We start from the raw sequence: 19,602 nt of genomic DNA on the forward strand, positions 1-19,602 counted from the left end.
ATGTTAGTCAACCAGAACATAATGTCCTCTTCTCAAGGAGATTTAAAATTGTGATGGCTGATGTACAATGCGATGTAAAGTATTAATCACATCCCTGTAGGGTTATTACAGCCTTTTGAAAAGACATTCATTAGATTTCAACATCTATTCCTAAAAACAAAATGATGTGGAAGTACTCAGTGTAGATATTAGCTGTGCATACTGCGTCAGTGTAGATATTAGCTGTGCATGCAGCGTCATTGTAGATATTAGCTGTGCATACTGCGCCATTGTAGATATTAGCTGTGCATGCAGAGTCATTGCAGATATTAGCTGTGCATGCAGCGTCATTGTAGATATTAGCTGTGCATACTGCGTCATTGTAGATATTAGCCGTGCATACTGCGTCATTGTAGATATTAGCCGTGCATACTGCGTCATTGTAGATATTAGCTGTGCATGCAGCGTCATTGTAGATATTAGCCGTGCATGCAGCGTCATTGTAGATATTAGCCGTGCATACTGCGTCATTGTAGATATTAGCTGTGCATGCAGCGTCATTGCAGATATTAGCTGTGCATACTGTGTCATTGTAGATATTAGCTGTGCATACTGCGTCATTGTAGATATTAGCTGTGCATACTGCGTCATTGTAGATATTAGCCGTGCATACTGCGTCATTGTAGATATTAGCCGTGCATACTGCGTCATTGTAGATATTAGCTGTGCATGCAGCGTCATTGTAGATATTAGCTGTGCATGCAGCGTCATTGCAGATATTAGCTGTGCATACTGCGTCATTGCAGATATTAGCTGTGCATACTGCGTCATTGCAGATATTAGCTGTGCATACTGCTCCATTGCAAATATTAGCTGTGCATGCACCGTCATTGTAGATATTAGCTGTGCATACTGCGTCATTGTAGATATTAGCTGTGCATACTGCGTCATTGTAGATATTAGCTGTGCATGCAGAGTCATTGCAGATATTAGCTGTGCATGCAGCGTCATTGCAGATATTAGCTGTGCATGCAGCGTCATTGTAGATGTTAGCTGTGCATAAGGAGTCATTGCAGATATTAGCTGTGCATACTGCGTCATTGTAGATACTAGCTGTGCATACTGCGTCATTGTAGATATTAGCTGTGCATAAGGAGTCATTGCAGATATTAGCTGTGCATGAGGAGTCATTGCAGATATTAGCTATGCATACTGCGTCATTGTAGATACTAGCTGTGCATACTGCGTCATTGCAGATATTAGCTGTGCATGCAGCGTCATTGTAGATATTAGCTGTGCATAAGGAGTCATTGTAGATATTAGCTGTGAATGCACCGTCATTGTAGATACTAGCTGTGCATACTGCGTCATTGTAGATATTAGCTGTGCATACTGCGTCATTGTAGATATTAGCTGTGCATACTGCGTCATTGTAGATATTAGCTGTGCATACTGCGTCATTGTAGATATTAGCTGTGCATACTGCGTCATTGTAGATATTAGCTGTGCATGCAGCGTCATTGTAGATATTAGCTGTGCATGCAGCGTCATTGTAGATATTAGCTGTGCATGCAGCGTCATTGTAGATATTAGCTGTGCATGCAGCGTCATTGTAGATACTAGCTGTGCATAAGGAGTCATTGTAGATACTAGCTGTGCATACTGCGTCATTGCAGATATTAGCTGTGCATACTGCGTCATTGCAGATATTAGCTGTGCATACTGCTCCATTGCAAATATTAGCTGTGCATGCACCGTCATTGTAGATATTAGCTGTGCATACTGCGTCATTGTAGATATTAGCTGTGCATACTGCGTCATTGTAGATATTAGCTGTGCATGCAGAGTCATTGCAGATATTAGCTGTGCATGCAGCGTCATTGCAGATATTAGCTGTGCATGCAGCGTCATTGTAGATGTTAGCTGTGCATAAGGAGTCATTGCAGATATTAGCTGTGCATACTGCGTCATTGCAGATATTAGCTGTGCATACTGCGTCATTGTAGATATTAGCTGTGCATAAGGAGTCATTGTAGATATTAGCTGTGAATGCACCGTCATTGTAGATACTAGCTGTGCATACTGCGTCATTGTAGATATTAGCTGTGCATACTGCGTCATTGTAGATATTAGCTGTGCATACTGCGTCATTGTAGATATTAGCTGTGCATGCAGCGTCATTGTAGATATTAGCTGTGCATACTGCGTCATTGTAGATATTAGCTGTGCATGCAGCGTCATTGTAGATATTAGCTGTGCATGCAGCGTCATTGTAGATACTAGCTGTGCATACTGCGTCATTGTAGATATTAGCTGTGCATACTGCGTCATTGTAGATATTAGCTGTGCATACTGCGTCATTGTAGATATTAGCTGTGCATAAGGAGTCATTGTAGATATTAGCTGTGCATACTGCGTCATTGTAGATATTAGCTGTGTATACTGCGCCATTGTAAATATTAGCTGTGCATACTGGCGCCATTGTAGATATTAGCTGTGCATACTGCGTCATTGTAGATATTAGCCGTGCATACTGCGTCATTGTAGATATTAGCTGTGCATGCAGCGTCATTGTAGATATTAGCTGTGTATGCAGCGTCATTGTAGATATTAGCTGTGTATGCAGCGTCATTGTAGATATTAGCTGTGTATACTGCGTCATTGTAGATATTAGCTGTGCATACTGCGTCATTGTAGATATTAGCTGTGCATACTGCGTCATTGTAGATATTAGCTGTGCATAAGGAGTCATTGTAGATATTAGCTGTGCATACTGCGTCATTGTAGATATTAGCTGTGCATACTGCGCCATTGTAAATATTAGCTGTGCATACTGGCGCCATTGTAGATATTAGCTGTGCATACTGCGTCATTGTAGATATTAGCTGTGCATACTGCGTCATTGTAGATATTAGCTGTGCATACTGCGCCATTGTAGATATTAGCTGTGCATGCAGCGTCATTGCAGATATTAGCTGTGCATACTGCTTCATTGTAGATATTAGCTGTGCATGCAGAGTCATTGCAGATATTAGCTGTGCATACTGCGTCATTGTAGATATTAGCCGTGCATACTGCGTCATTGTAGATATTAGCCGTGCATGCAGCGTCATTGTAGATATTAGCCGTGCATGCAGCGTCATTGTAGATATTAGCCGTGCATGCAGCGTCATTGCAGATATTAGCTGTGCATACTGCGTCATTGTAGATATTAGCTGTGCATGCAGCGTCATTGTAGATATTAGCCGTGCATGCAGCGTCATTGTAGATATTAGCCGTGCATACTGCGTCATTGTAGATATTAGCCGTGCATACTGCGTCATTGTAGATATTAGCTGTGCATGCAGCGTCATTGTAGATATTAGCTGTGCATGCAGCGTCATTGTAGATATTAGCTGTGCATGCAGCGTCATTGCAGATATTAGCTGTGCATACTGCGTCATTGTAGATATTAGCTGTGCATACTGCGTCATTGTAGATATTAGCTGTGCATACTGCGTCATTGTAGATATTAGCCGTGCATACTGCGTCATTGTAGATATTAGCCGTGCATACTGCGTCATTGTAGATATTAGCCGTGCATGCAGCGTCATTGTAGATATTAGCTGTGCATGCAGCGTCATTGTAGATATTAGCTGTGCATACTGCGTCATTGTAGATATTAGCTGTGCATACTGCGTCATTGCAGATATTAGCTGTGCATACTGCTCCATTGCAAATATTAGCTGTGCATGCACCGTCATTGTAGATATTAGCTGTGCATACTGCGTCATTGTAGATATTAGCTGTGCATACTGCGTCATTGTAGATATTAGCTGTGCATGCAGCGTCATTGCAGATATTAGCTGTGCATGCAGCGTCATTGCAGATATTAGCTGTGCATGCAGCGTCATTGCAGATATTAGCTGTGCATGCAGCGTCATTGTAGATGTTAGCTGTGCATAAGGAGTCATTGCAGATATTAGCTGTGCATACTGCGTCATTGTAGATATTAGCTGTGCATACTGCGTCATTGTAGATATTAGCTGTGCATAAGGAGTCATTGCAGATATTAGCTGTGCATACTGCGTCATTGTAGATACTAGCTGTGCATACTGCGTCATTGTAGATATTAGCTGTGCATACTGCGTCATTGTAGATATTAGCTGTGCATACTGCGTCATTGTAGATATTAGCTGTGCATACTGCGTCATTGTAGATATTAGCTGTGCATACTGCGTCATTGTAGATATTAGCTGTGCATACTGCGTCATTGTAGATATTAGCTGTGCATGCAGCGTCATTGTAGATATTAGCTGTGCATGCAGCGTCATTGTAGATATTAGCTGTGCATGCAGCGTCATTGTAGATATTAGCTGTGCATGCAGCGTCATTGTAGATATTAGCTGTGCATGCAGCGTCATTATAGATACTAGCTGTGCATAAGGAGTCATTGTAGATATTAGCTGTGCATAAGGAGTCATTGTAGATACTAGCTGTGCATAAGGAGTCATTGTAGATATTAGCTGTGCATGCAGCGTCATTGTAGATGTTAGCTGTGCATAAGGAGTCATTGCAGATATTAGCTGTGCATACTGCGTCATTGTAGATATTAGCTGTGCATACTGCGTCATTGTAGATATTAGCTGTGCATACTGCGTCATTGCAGATATTAGCTGTGCATACTGCGTCATTGTAGATACTAGCTGTGCATACTGCGTCATTGTAGATATTAGCTGTGCATACTGCGTCATTGTAGATATTAGCTGTGCATACTGCGTCATTGTAGATATTAGCTGTGCATACTGCGTCATTGTAGATATTAGCTGTGCATACTGCGTCATTGTAGATATTAGCTGTGCATGCAGCGTCATTGTAGATATTAGCTGTGCATGCAGCGTCATTGTAGATATTAGCTGTGCATGCAGCGTCATTGTAGATATTAGCTGTGCATGCAGCGTCATTGTAGATACTAGCTGTGCATAAGGAGTCATTGTAGATATTAGCTGTGCATAAGGAGTCATTGTAGATATTAGCTGTGCATAAGGAGTCATTGTAGATATTAGCTGTGCATACTGCGTCATTGCAGATATTAGCTGTGCATACTGCGTCATTGCAGATATTAGCTGTGCATAAGGAGTCATTGTAGATATTAGCTGTGCATACTGCGTCATTGCAGATATTAGCTGTGCATACTGCGTCATTGCAGATATTAGCTGTGCATACTGCGTCATTGCAGATATTAGCTGTGCATGCAGCGTCATTGTAGATATTAGCTGTGCATGCAGCGTCATTGTAGATATTAGCTGTGCATGCAGCGTCATTGTAGATACTAGCTGTGCATGCAGCGTCATTGTAGATATTAGCTGTGCATGCAGCGTCATTGTAGATACTAGCTGTGCATGCAGCGTCATTGTAGATATTAGCTGTGCATAAGGAGTCATTGTAGATATTAGCTGTGCATAAGGAGTCATTGTAGATATTAGCTGTGCATAAGGAGTCATTGTAGATATTAGCTGTGCATAAGGAGTCATTGTAGATATTAGCTGTGCATACTGCGTCATTGCAGATATTAGCTGTGCATACTGCGTCATTGTAGATATTAGCTGTGCATAAGGAGTCATTGTAGATATTAGCTGTGCATACTGCGTCATTGCAGATATTAGCTGTGCATACTGCGTCATTGTAGATATTAGCTGTGCATACTGCGTCATTGTAGATATTAGCTGTGCATACTGCGTCATTGTAGATATTAGCTGTGCATAAGGAGTCATTGTAGATATTAGCTGTGCATACTGCGTCATTGCAGATATTAGCTGTGCATGCAGCGTCATTGTAGATATTAGCTGTGCATACAGCGTCATTGTAGATATTAGCTGTGCATACAAAATATTTTAGATTTACTGAAAGAGACATAGAAGATGAATACAGAACCTCTTCTGTGTGTATAATTTACAATTGTACCTATTTCTAATCCTCTAAAGGAACAACAGAACTCTCCCCTTTAATTAAATGATCCTGCCATTTTATGATAATGAAATGATTCATGTTCATTATGTCCCAAAATGTAGAAGATGGAAATGTTTCAGGAGGTTTTTTTTATATGCATGGTCCTAAAAAAAAAAAAAAAAAAATCTGTTTTGTTGTTCAGCGTAAGTGTGTACATTGCATCATTATATATGTGCACGATTTCTCTACGTATGCTTTGGCAGTGTCTTTGTATCCTATATTCTTTTTCCTTCTGAACCAGAATTGGCCAATACGCTGTTACTACAGCTCTTTGGGCTCCAGCTGTGCTACCACAAATACTTATATTTCTGCCTGGCTTAATTAGCAATTTGCAAATGTCTTCTGGGGGAAAGGAAGCCAAGCATGGGAATGTAATTTTTGCTAACTCTCAGCAGCGTAAAACCATTTTAGAGCATGCCTGGGGTTCCTCATTGACTCTACAGCAAGGTTACACACCGTCTCCAGCAGATGTCCCCTGGACACGTAAAAATTGAGATCTTCAGCAATATTGGTAAGTCCTAATGAATGAGATGAACAAGCTGGTGTGAAGGAGGTTGGCACAAGAATTTTAGAAGGTTAATGCATTTTGGGGGGAAATCTGTCCCAGTGTACATTGCAAAAAAAAGTTTTGTGCAGAAATATGGGTCCAGATTCTGATGTTACTTCTTAGAGACCTGACAGCTGAAATGGTTCCTGGGGAAAAAAATATGCAAATTAGCTGTCTTCCAGAAGAAAATAAGAAATAATGCTGTCTAGCGCCACCTATTGGAGATGGCTATCCTGTAGATTTCATAAAATAACAGGTCTTATTACTTGACTTTTAAATCCTAAGTGTTTGATGGTGTCTGCATGATTTACAATGCTATAATTTGACTTGTGTAGTAAAGGGTTGCTCCACTACGTTTATATTGATGAACTATCCATCAATATCAAGCTGGTGGGGGTCCAATACCCAGCAAGCCAATTGATTAGCTATTTACAGTGCTGGATGTACGGAGCTCCTTCTACGGTATCTCTTCTGCTACTGCATATAGGGGTGGATCTGCAGTACTTGGCAGCAGCTGCTACACAGTTGATGAAGCTGCAGTTTTCAGCTCTGGAACTGCGTGCATCCAACCGTCACCAAGAACAGCAGATCGGTGTCGGACCCCCACCAATCTGATATTGATAAGACAGCTCATCAATATAGAAGGTAGATCAAATATAGACAATTTGTACATAGTCACTATATCATAAGTACTTAAAGGGTGGGACTTTGATACGTGTGGTAATGCATCAGATTAATCAGAGAATCCTATAAGGAAAGGTGCAATTATAACCAAGAGTATAAAATAAAGTAAATCTAATAATTATTAAAATATGGGACATGCGGTTAAGCCAACATAGTAAAATGGCATCACACTCCAGCAGAAAAAGCATATATAACTCATATATTGGTAACAACTATATGGACCTTAGTATGCAGAAATACTATACACCAATAAAGTAGCCCAAGGAAACCATGTAGACACAAGAAGTAAGTAATAGCCCAGATAGTGGCTCTACCAATCAGTTTTGCATATAGCGATAAGGGGTAAAGTGAAAATAAATATACATGAGTAGTAGATCGTGCTGGAGGTGAGTGCTAGGTCCCCGATGCGCGTTTCGGTGCTAATGCCTTTTTCTGGGGGAGTGGCTCACAAACTACCCAGCATCTTCAAATATGGGAATGTGACCAATCGCAGCTGTCGTGCGTAGCACCGGCCATGTATTGGAGAGAGACACCAGTGTTTATTGGCACATGAGAAAGCCGGCCCTGCCCACCAGTCCAATCAGAAGCATCACGATGACGCCGTGAATTTTCACTTTACCCCTTACTATCATGCTGTATGCAAACTGATTGCTAGAGCCACTATCCATTGTGTCCTGGGTATTCCCTACTTATTATGTTTACATTGTTTCCTTACACCTACTGTACTTCCTTATACTCTTGGTTATAATTACACCTTTCCTTGTAGGATTCTCAATATAGAAGTAGTGGAGTCGCCCTTTACTTTGGCTTTATGAACTGAATTTACAGTTAGAGTTCTTGTCTCTCTGGACAGAGTACGATCTCTTTTATCGATGGATTGAAAGCTGAAATATAGGGAGCAATGATGGTCTCCTCTCCTGGTAGTGCGATCTATTACCGGGTTCTCTGAAGGAAGCCTCTCGTATAAGGAAACCCAATTCTGGGAATGTAAGCTGTTGGCTAATAGAGCACCGAGGGAGCAGTTATCTTCTGTGCGCTCCCGGATACATCGCGCTAGAATTACTCTGATGAAATATCTCCTACCGCCTTATCATATTCTCCCTAAATTGCTGCACGTGTAGTGAAGCGTTTGTCAGCAGCGGTCCGCCCCAGCACCTCCCGGAATTGTAGCATGTCAACACATTCTTAAGGTTACCGTCTGGACATAAACCTAAAATATCAGTGCGTTAGATCAAAAAATGTAACCGGTGTTTGTATAATTGTGGGGTGGTCGAACAGTTTAAGGATTTTTTTTTTATTTTTATTTTTTTTAACCTTTTGCTGGCTTTTAATGGATCAGAAAAATGACAGCAATTTGGTGAATCCACATGGATGAGAAGTTCAAAAAGTTTTTGCAATTGTTCTCTGAAGAGGCAATTTGCATATTAAATTTTCCAGAGGAGCATTGCATGGCGAATAAGTCAGGCCCATCATCAGCACAACAGATAAATATGCTGATTAATTTAATTTCTCAATACAATTTTATAGCCATCAGAGCTTTGTTTTCTGATACAGAGATCCAAATATCTTGCACATACATTTGCTTAAAGGGGTTGTCCACTAAGCGATAGTCCCTTTTCAATGGCCCCAGGGTCAAAAATCTCTACTTACCTACCAGATCGCTGCCAGTCCTCCACTTTGTCTTGTGTTTCCTGCTGGTCTGCAATGTCCCGTGACCACTGCAGTCAATCAGCAGCTACTGTCAGCTGCAACCTTCACAATTCCGTCAGTGTTCCCGTTTCATTTGCTGCACTTGTTAGGAACCAGACCGAACATATTTAGGGATCCCAGATATTGAAAAATGTGCAAAAGGGAATCTCAAGAACATCAAAGGGTTAAATACAATAGAAGCACCTTTTTTTTTTTTTTTTAACTGCTGTTTCCCTTTCATCATTTGGGTGTCTGACTGATGAGCCTTTTGATCTCTCCTAATAAATCTACCTAACCACAGACTAAAAGGAGCATTAAACCCACAACTGAATTTTTAAACAAGAAAAATAGTTTCCCTCACTTCTTAGGCTCTGCGCACACAGGGTTGTTTTTTTCTGGGGTTTTTTTGGGATCCACTCCAAAATCCTCCTCAAAAACTCAAACGCTTGGTAATTCCTTACTGTTACATTTTTTTTTCTGTTCATATGAGGAGTTTTTTTGTTTTTGGTGAAGAGGATTTTAAAACCTTTTGGTTTCTCTTTGATACTGATCCTGATGGAATCTGCTCCAAATGAGGCATTGTCAAATCCAAAGGCTGGAGATAAAAACTGTTCCAAAACTCTTCAAAATCGCTTCAAGAATGAAAAATGTATCCTAAAACTTCTCCCCCCAATTTTTTTTTTTTAAAAAACAGTTTCCTCTTCAAAGACTACCCATGCATATTTTTCTCAATATCTCACATGAAATCAGAATAAATCTTTCCCGTTTTAGGTCAGTTAGGATTACCATCATTTTTAATATTTGCCAAATGCCAGAATAATGAGAGAGAGAAAATGTTTTAAGGCATTTTTATTACTTACTGCAAAGTCAGAAGTTTACATACACTAAGATTACTATGCCTTTAAACCATTCTGAACTGCCCATATGATGATGTCATGTGTTTGGAACCTTCTGATAGATTTTTTTGGCAGCATCTGAGTTCTGTGTCTCAGAGATGAATGTGCTTTGGTCCGACATGCGCATATCAACCCAAGGACAAAAGCAAAAGACCTTGTGAAGATGATGGCAGAAGCTGGTAACATTGTGTCAATAGCCACAGTGAAACGAGTACTGTATCAATATGGGCTGAAAGGCCACTGCCAGGAAGAAGCCATTGCTCCAAAAGAAACATAAAAAAGCCGGATTGATGTTTGCAAATGCACACAGGAACACAGACCTTAATTTTTGGAGACCTGTCCTGTGGTCTGATGAAAGTAAAATTGAACTTTTTGGGCATAATGACCATCGTTACCTTTGGAGGAAAAAAGGAGAAGCTTGGAAGCCTAAAAACACCATCCCAACTGTGAAACACGGGGGGTGGCTGCATCATGTTGTGGGGTTGTTTTGCTGCAGGAGGGACTGGTGCACTTCACAAAATAGATGGAATCATGAGAAAAGAAGATTATGTGGCAATACTGAAGCAACATCTCAAGACATCAGACAGGAAGTTAAATCTTGGGCTGAAATGGGTCTTCCAAATGGACAATGACCCGGAGCATACTGCCAAAATGGTAACAAAGTGGCTTAAGAGTAACAAAGTGGCTTAACGGTAACAAAGTCAAAATATTTTGGAGTGGCCATCACAAGCCCTGATCTCAATCCTATTAAAAATTTATGGGCTAAGCTGGAAAGGCCGGTGCGAGCAAGACTATCTACAAACCTGGATCAGTTACACCAGTTTTGTCAGGAGGAATGGGCCCAAATTCCCACCAACTATTGTGAGAAGCTTGTGGAAGGAGATCCCAAACGTTTCACCCAAGTCATTCAGTTTAAGGGCAACGGTACCAAATAATAATGAAATGTATGGAAACTTCTGACTTTGCAGTAAGTAATAAAAAGGCTCTAATCTCTCTCTCTCTCTCTCTCTCTCTCTCTCTCTCTTTTTCTCTCTCTGATTTATTCTGATTTCATGTCAGATATTGAGAAAAACATGCAGATGGGTCTTCTTATATAGTGTATGTAAACTTCTGGTTTCAACTATGTATGTATATAGGTTTTTATTTTGTTTTGTTTTATCTTTTTATCCATCTTTTTATTTTTTTTTTCAGTTACTTCACACATTGTGCCCCCATGTGGTCCTAAAAGACCTTTGTGGACATTTTAATATTTAAATGTTTTTTTGTTTTTTTTAATCTGACTTCCTTTGTAACTGAGGCTGAACTATTAAGCCCGGTTACAGGGGAAATTCTGCATGGTAGAGCTTAGTGTGTCTCCTAGGAATCAGCAGCTCCTGCTCCCTCCCTACACCTAGAGATCATATGATTAGGGTCTGGAGGAGGAAGCACTGTCAGTGCTTCCTATTACTGTATACACAGCACTTATTCAGTGCTGTGTATACAGCAATCAGGAAGGCGGAAACTGTAATAAATCCTTTTTTCCTTATGATGGAGAGTCTGGCCGTGTCTGACATCCAGATCCCCACTCCCACAGCTGCTCAATCTCATGCAGCTGCCATATTATGGAGGGATGTTTTAGAACGTCACTGTAGAGTAGAATACGGACCACCTGGACGTTTGTAGTCTGTGGCCCGTCCGGAAGCAGTTAAAGGGGTTTTGTATGTTGATTATCACGTATTGTACTCATGACGTCACCCTTGCAGCCATGTCAACAAAGCGGCTGCAGAGAAGCACCGAGCAGCGGAAGGTGTTAAGATAAGTCGATTTTGTTTTTTTTTATTAAGCGGATGCTTATAAAAAAAAAAAAAAAATGAAACGGTAAATTGGACTCTTGCCCGATTGTCCTTCTTTACCCTTGGCCGATAGAATTCTGGGTATTAATCATGTCCAGACTAAAAGATGACAGATACAGTAGGAGGCAAAAACTACCAGTTTTAGTATCATCAACCAAGATCCAACATGACGGTCAAAATCTCAGCAGATTAATTTTTGGCCGAAATTCAGGAAAGTTAAGTTGGCCCTTCCGCTGAACATTTGTCTCCTGTCTGCCCCTCGTAACACATGACTATCATGCACGAAGAATCAGAGCCCTGATTTTTGGGGAGCTGTGCTCGGTTATGCTTTATGGGAGTAGCTGCCATCCATTATTTTGACCATCGGCTGCATGTGCAGAAAATGAGGACATAGTTAGAAAAATAATGAACTGGTGGGTGTCGTATTTGACATAACCGGATAGGATGCTGCGGATGTTTACTGCTGACATTTGTGCTCCGAGTGGGTGATGAAAACATTCATTATTCATAAGAAAACTGTACCGTTGCAGAGCTTAAACAATGCAGGCCAAAAAAAAAAAAGCATAGAAGAAGAGTCGTGGAAAGTACAGAAATAAACCATGTGGTCGGGGTAGATGATAAATAAGTCAGAGCTCGCAGTGCCGTCACTGATTCCTAGTAAACGGATTGCCTGCCGCATCGGCCCGCTCTCAGTCCTTTATGCTGTTGACAGGTCCACATCTGTGCTCATTCATTATTGCAGCAAGTGTCATGTAGGTTCGGAAAGTTTTAAAGCGAACTTGTCAGACAATTTATGCTGCCCGTCCTGAGCGCAGGACGAGAGGAAGATAAAGAAACTGACCTCTGTGATATCTGAGCTTTATATGATTTGGAGCGAAAAGCAGATGAGTTTTTGGAGAGTTTTTGAAGTCTAAGGGGTAGTGTTTCTCCTTGTGGAGAGTGACATACCGGCTCTGACATGCCAATGTAAGGAGGCTTATTCGCATATGGGAAATTGAATATGCAAATTGCCTCTTCAGAGCGGAAGAGGACTAGAACCCTAGTCACCTGTTGGAAGCAGAAATCCTACAAGTCACTATCGTCCCTTTAACGAGCCTTGCAATATGACTTGGGATAAAAGCCAAATCAGAATTTCAATTTGCAGACACAATGTTTTGTGTATTGCCCCTCGTCAGTGCAAAGTATAAGATCTCAGACCTCAGTCCAGAGCCTCTCACCTAGCCAAATCAGATCTCATACTTTGCACTGACGAGGGGCAATAGCCCGAAACACCGTGTCTGCAAATTTAGATTCTGATTTGGCTTTTATCCTAAGTCATATTGCACGACTCGTTAAAGGGTCGATAGTGACTTGTAGGATTGCTGCTTCCAACAGATGGAGCTATAGAGTTCAAGTCCTCTTACTCTCTGAAGAGGCAATTTGCATGGAGAGTTTTTGATGGTGCATATTTTTCTACCTTTTGATTGCAATTTTTGGACATAATGAGATCAAATGACAAGAGGTGATCGGATTGTTGTTGTTTGTGTATTTTATATTCACTTGAGCTGAAGTTCTTGTTAATGGCACTGTCCTGTCTCAGTTGTGTCCACCGTTTTATATTCGGAGCTGATTGATGAGGTGTGGGACCCCCAGCAGCCATCGGAAATTCATCGCGAATTCTTAATATCGGTCATTAGTATCATAATCCCGGACAACTGCTTTAACGGTTTGGTACTTTGGATAATAAATGAAAATCCCTGTTGTTTAACTAATTCCAATCTTTTGTTCATTTGCAGATATGTTCCCAGCTGAGTGATCGACTAGAGAAGCAGCAGTCTGCAAACAAAGCCGAAATTGAGAAAATCCGGGTACGTTCAGACTGGCTGAAGCGTGGGTCATGACTTTCAGATATTAGAGAGTTTCATTGTGTGCATTTCTCGAATATACTTTAATTCGGATAATTTTCGCCTGCAATAAAACGTACTGTTTCATTGCAGCCATTTGGTAAATTCTAAAAAGTTCATTTTTTTCAGAAATGTAGAAATTTTTGCAAATTTATTGAAAAAGAAAAACTGAAATATCACATGGTCATAAGTGTTCAGACCCTTTGCTCAGTATTGGGTAGAAGCCCCCTTTTGAGCTAGTACAGCTATGAGTCTTCTTGGGAATGATGCAACAAGTTTCTCACACCTGGATTTGGGGATCCTCTGCCATTCTTCCTTGCAGATCCTCTCCAGTTCCGTCAGGTTGGATGGTGAACGTTGGTGGACAGCCATTTTCAGGTCTCTCCAGAGATGCTCAATTGGGTTTAGGTCAGGGCTCTGGCTGGGCCAGTCAAGAATGGTCACAGAGTTGTTCTGAAGCCACTCCTTTGTTATTTTAGCTGTGTGCTTAGGGTCATTGTCTTGTTGGAAGGTGAACCTTCGGCCAAGTCTGAGGTCCAGAGCACACTGGAAGAGGTTTTCATCCAGGATATCTCTGTACTTGGCCGCATTCATGTTTCCTTCAATTGCGACCATTTGTCCTGTCCCTGCAGCTGAAAAACACCCCCATAGCATGATACTGCCACCACCATGTTTCACTGTTGGGATTGTATTGGGAAGGTGATGAGCAGTGCCTGGTTTTCTCCACACATACCGCTTACAATTATCACCAAAAAGTTCTATCTTCGTCTCATCAGACCAAAGAATCTTATTTCTCATAGCCTGGGAGTCCTTCATGTGTTTTTGAGCAAACTCTATGCGGGCTTTCATATGTCTTGCACTGAGGAGAGGCTTCCGTCGGGCCACTCTGCCATAAAGGCCCGACTGGTGGAGGGCTGCAGTGATAGCTCACTTTGTGGAACTTTCTCCCGTCTCCTTACTGCATCTCTGGAGCTCAGCTACAGTGATCTTGGGGTTCTTCTTAATCTCTCTCACCAAGGCTCTTCTCCCACGATTGCTCAGTTTGGCTGGACGGCCAGGTCTAGGAAGACTTCTGTTGGTCCCAAACTTCTTCCATTTAAGGATTATGGAGGCCACTGGGCTCTTAGGAGCCTTGAGTAATGCAGAAATTATTTTGTAACCTTGTCCAGATCTGTGCCTTGCCACAATTCTGTCTCTGAGCTCCTTGGGCAGTTCCTTTGAGCTTATGATTCTCATTTGGTCTGACATGCACTGTGAGCTGTGAGGTCTTATATAGACAGGTGCGTGCCTTTCCAAATCAAGTCCTATCAGTTTAATTAAACACAGTTGAACTCCAATGAAGGAGTAGAACCATCTCAAGGAGGATCACAAGGAAATGGACAGCATGTGGCTTAAATATGAGTGTCTGAGCAAAGGGTCTGAATACTTATGACCATGTGATATTTCAGTTTTTCTTTTTTAATAAATTTGCAGAAATTTCTACATTTCTGTTTTTTTTCAGTCAAGATGGTGCGCGGAGTGTACTTTAATGAGAAAAAAATGAACTTTTTAGAATTTACCAAATGGCTGCAATGAAACAAAGAGTGAAAAATTTAAAGGGGTCTGAATACTTTCCGCACCCACTGTATTAAAATAGGCAACACTCACCTGTTCTTTCCCCCGGCGGTCAAGCACCAATCACGCGAGCCCAACATTTTGTCTGACAGCCGGCTATGCACTGTATACTGAGCTGTCAGTCAAAATACCTGGGCGAGCTTTCAGTCATAGAGGCATGCCCAGAGCTTCATACTATGACTGAAAGGCGGCGGCTCTTGGGAGGAATAATACCGGCATATTGAGAAATTTTTATTTTTTGCAAGCGAGAAATATATAAAGGTGCAAGCAATGTGAAACAAATATGGACTTAAATGGTATTTAAACAATAGGGATTTACAGTGTATTTCTAAAGTATGGATATGAAAACCTCACTGGTTGAGAGAATGATAGTGGGTGTCCAGTGTTGTCCCTCTGAGTCCGGATGTGTATAGGAAGTTTTGGTGAAGCATGGCACTCTATATTAACGTCTTTGCACCATTGTGGAAACAGCCGTTTGTTCGGTATCTTTCCAGATGTTGTTCTCCCCTCATTTAATTGTTTAGATGTATTGGTTTTGAGAAGTAACATGGATTTATCAGGATTCCCATAATAATCCTTTTCTGCTTTTGACCACTTAGCTAAAGGTTGAAGGTTGTGAACGCTGCCGAGAGTTCTTCAACACAGAAGGAAGAGTGAAGTTGGTCAGCACGAAGAAGGAGAACTCCGAGGAGGAGGACACTGATGAAGAGAAGGAGACTCTTAAAAACCAGCTACGGGAAATGGAGCTAGAATTGGCTCAAACTAAACTCCAGCTAGTAGAAGCCGAGTGTAAGATACAGGTAAACCATCAAGAAATCTTATCTCTCCAGGTAAAAAATAAGCAAGCATTGACAACTGTTAAATAGACTAAATAGCAGACACCAGTCTGATCGGTTCTTAGTAGAACTTCCATTTTCTGACAGTGCTCTAAGGCTGAAAGTGTACCCGACATTTTGTTTTTCCAGAAATCAATGGTGAATATAAGAAACTTTGTAAAATATCCTATCAAAGTAATCTGCTTCTTTCTCCTTCTGGACTAATCTTTCATTCTCAAATTCTCAATTCATGGGTAAAAACTATCTACTGATTTTCCCATAAATGAAATGGGAGATGAAATGACAGTTGGTGCTCATAAAGTTCTATGGAAAAACTGTAACTCCTCCTCCCCATAGAATCTTCTAAGCACCAATTGTCATTTCTTATTTCAGAAATGGGAACATTTTTTTCTTCACTGAATACAGATTTTATCCAGAGTGAAAGATCAGTCCAGGAGGAGAAAAAAAGGTGATTTCTCTGATAAGATATATTACATAGTTGCTTATTTGCATGTGTACTATTAGTTTATTAAATACAAATTAAAATAACTATTACTTGTAAGAGCTCAGCTTCTGCTTTGTATATGGATCTTTTTGTTTTGATGACTATACATTTGTAATAAAAGTTGGCTGATTTTGGCAGGATCATGCAGCAGGTACATAGGGACTCCAAATTGGTCACATTCTGGAAGCCCCCAAACACCATAGATTTGTTATATTTCAGATTGCCTAAACCTTCGCTCAGTTTTTTGCAGTCGGGGTTAAAGGGAATCTATCTGCAGCTTTTTGCTATGTAATATGAGAGCCACATGATGTTGGCACAGAGACCCTGATTCCGGTGATGTGTCACTTACTAGGCTGTGTTTTGCTGTTTTAATAAAAATCAGTGTTTTATCAGCAGAGGATAATCACAGCAGGACTAGGTGACTTGTGCCTCCTGGTCCAACCACGCTCCCACCACTGATTGGCTGCTATGTACATTCTATATTGACAGAAAGCAGGCAATCAGTGGTGTGGGCGGGGTTATACACAGAAAGCAGCCAATCAGTGGTGTGGGTGGGGTTATACACAGAAAGCAGCCAATCAGTGGTGTGGGCGGGGTTATACACAGCTCAGCACTCTGAGCTCTGCTAGATCTGCAGCACAGGAAACTGTGATTGTATCACAACTGCTGCACCCAGTAAACAAAGTGATACATCGCTGAAATCAGGGTCTCTGCCCCTACATCATGCTGCTTTCAGATTACATAAAAACACCTGCTGACAGATTCCCTTTTAAATGCTGTCAGACAAATTCCTCCCCTTTTATGGATAACAGCCACCTTTAATCTCTCTTAATGGGCTTTACATGGTTCTCTTTCAGGATCTGGAGCATCATCTCGGCCTTGCCCTAAATGAAGTGCAAGCAGCAAAAAAGACCTGGTTCAACAGGACCATCAGCTCCATAAAAACAGCCACCGGCGTGCAAGGAAAAGAGACCTCTTAACACCCCAACTCTTGTACAAATAATTAAGTCTATATGAAAACATGATACCTTCTGTTGCCTTCCTTGGCCAGATATTTTGGTTTGCCTATATGTAAGAGGACCAGGAGTGCAGCATGGCAGGATGGTAGTAAGTCAGTGCTTGTCAGATTAATGTACGATTAGGCATCTCTGGCCCCCTATTAACACCTCCAGAGATCACGTATTAAAAATCATGAAACTAGCTGGAAAGAGAAAGGTGAAAAAAAAAAAAAAAGCACCTCGCTTTCCATAATTCCCACGACGCACCATGGGTTCAGTTTTTTGCCTTTTTTTTTACTTTTCAATGACGGGGAATTGTTTTTTAAGGTAACAATAAAATAAGTAATCATTAGGGCTGATGTGAAGACGCAGGATGATGACACTTCCAATGAAGCCGCCGGGCACCAAGGCACGTTCCTATTGTGGGATCATGAGCTGGTAGGTCGGTGCCCTGGCCATGTACAGCGGTGGTCCTCAACTTAATACAGTCAATTACCAAGAATGAATTTCTTAGGCTTCACACTACTGCAACACTTGCTTTTTCTTTTTTTTTTCTTACATCCTGAGACGGTGTGTTAATAATCACAGCCTAAACTGCATTGAGAAATACTGTATTTTGAGCTGCTGTAGGTCGAACCCAAGGGGGTAGATGAACTTGACTTCAACGAGAAATGCTCAGCCTTTATCTGGCCCCTGATATTAAATAATATGGCCATGTAACAAACTGTAGAGATTGCTAGACGAGACCGAAATATGTGATAAGGAGACAAAAAAAGGGGCCTCTCATGCTGCCAACCTGGCATCTAGAGCAGTTGACTGTTATCCCCGTGCCCTCCGTCATGCTGAGACGTTGAATAGACCATGTTGGTTGGTATGTTGTCCTTCTTTATTTTTAGGTTTTTTTTTTGGTAGTGGTCAATGCCTGTCTGCAGCCACTAAGCACTGTCTGTACCGTACAGCGTTTTTATGTGTTACGCACCCAAGTCTTGGAGACGATCCACCGATGTGGAATCGTGATCAACGAGAAGCAGTCAGATATTCTCCGGGCACGTTACGGCACTGAACGGGAGCTTCGCCTTCATTGACTAAAGCACGTGTTCTCGTCTTGGCGATGTTCGTTTATTTCAGATTTCACTGCTTCTGTTCTAGAATTTGTATACTCTCCGTTGACTCTTGTCTCGTCCGAAGCCGGCGCTTCACCCACCGCACGACAATTCATTTGAAAGCCTCAAAAGGAGCAGAGGACTAACGTCAAGAACCCTTGTTGGACACCAGACTTCTATTCCATCTCCAGCAATTTTTTTTGGGAGAGTGATCTAACTTTTTTTTTTTTTTTTTTTCCCACCTCACTCAGAAGGGGTTTTTCTGAAATCGCTCCACTTCTAGGGCTAGTATACAGCAGTGTGAGATCTGCACTTTAGGTGCTAAACACAAAGCACGCGTCATTCCTTTTGGAGTTCTGGTGTTGTGTAGAATTCAGATGTAGAATGTCAGTTTTGCACCTTTTTTTTTTTTTTTTTTTCTTTTATAATTTATACTTTTTTTTGTTTTTGTTTTGCTCGCAATTGTTGCATCAGTGATAAAGTTATGTGTAAGCGGGTTACACTAAAAGGCACTGGTTTGTGTACATATACAGTATATAAAAAGTTTGGTTTATTTTGTATATCTACTTTTTTTTCTTAGTTCCTGTACTAACGCTAGCTACTGTAAAAGTTATATATCGGAAACCTAACACGATCTGCTAAAGATTTCTTTTCCTATATCTGCTACAAATGTCCTTTATTGTTTTAAACATAAGATTGCTGTTCTTATTTTGACCGTGTGCTAATAGTGCTGGTGTAGGTGCGGTGTGTAAACCCAATGAACTCAAATATAAAGTACTATTAAATTTCACAACTGAGCAGTCGATTTCATTGCACCGAATACAACCTCCCCGTGTGATTCTATGGAAAGTGCTTATTCATACACACAAATGACTAGAAAACGGGACAGACAATGAAGATTATGGCCCCATCCATTATTTGCTTCTTTTCTTATGTCACTTTTTCCTTTTTAGATTATGGCCCCATCCATTATTTGCTTCTTTTCTTATGTCACTTTTTCCTTTTTAGATTATGGCCCCATCCATTATTTGCTTCTTTTCTTATGTCACTTTTCCTTTTTAGATTATGG

General features: G+C 41.0%; 1 protein-coding gene across 1 annotated transcript in view; it reads left to right on the forward strand.

Annotated features, from left to right (window-relative positions):
- RABGAP1 (RAB GTPase activating protein 1) overlaps positions 1–19,326 on the forward strand; it is a 129,547-nt gene extending 110,221 nt beyond the window's left edge. Inside the window, exons 24-26 of the mRNA XM_073639747.1 lie at positions 13,391–13,462; positions 15,712–15,912; positions 17,290–19,326. Coding sequence (XP_073495848.1) covers positions 13,391–13,462; positions 15,712–15,912; positions 17,290–17,412 — 396 coding nt within the window. The 3' untranslated portion in view covers positions 17,413–19,326. The remainder of the gene's footprint in view (positions 1–13,390; positions 13,463–15,711; positions 15,913–17,289) is intronic.
- The last annotated feature ends 276 nt before the right edge of the window (positions 19,327–19,602 follow it).

This window comes from Phyllobates terribilis, unplaced genomic scaffold (assembly GCF_046119375.1).
Source record: "Phyllobates terribilis strain yellow unplaced genomic scaffold, ASM4611937v1 Scaffold_7__3_contigs__length_470593459, whole genome shotgun sequence".
NCBI lineage: Eukaryota > Metazoa > Chordata > Amphibia > Anura > Dendrobatidae > Phyllobates > Phyllobates terribilis.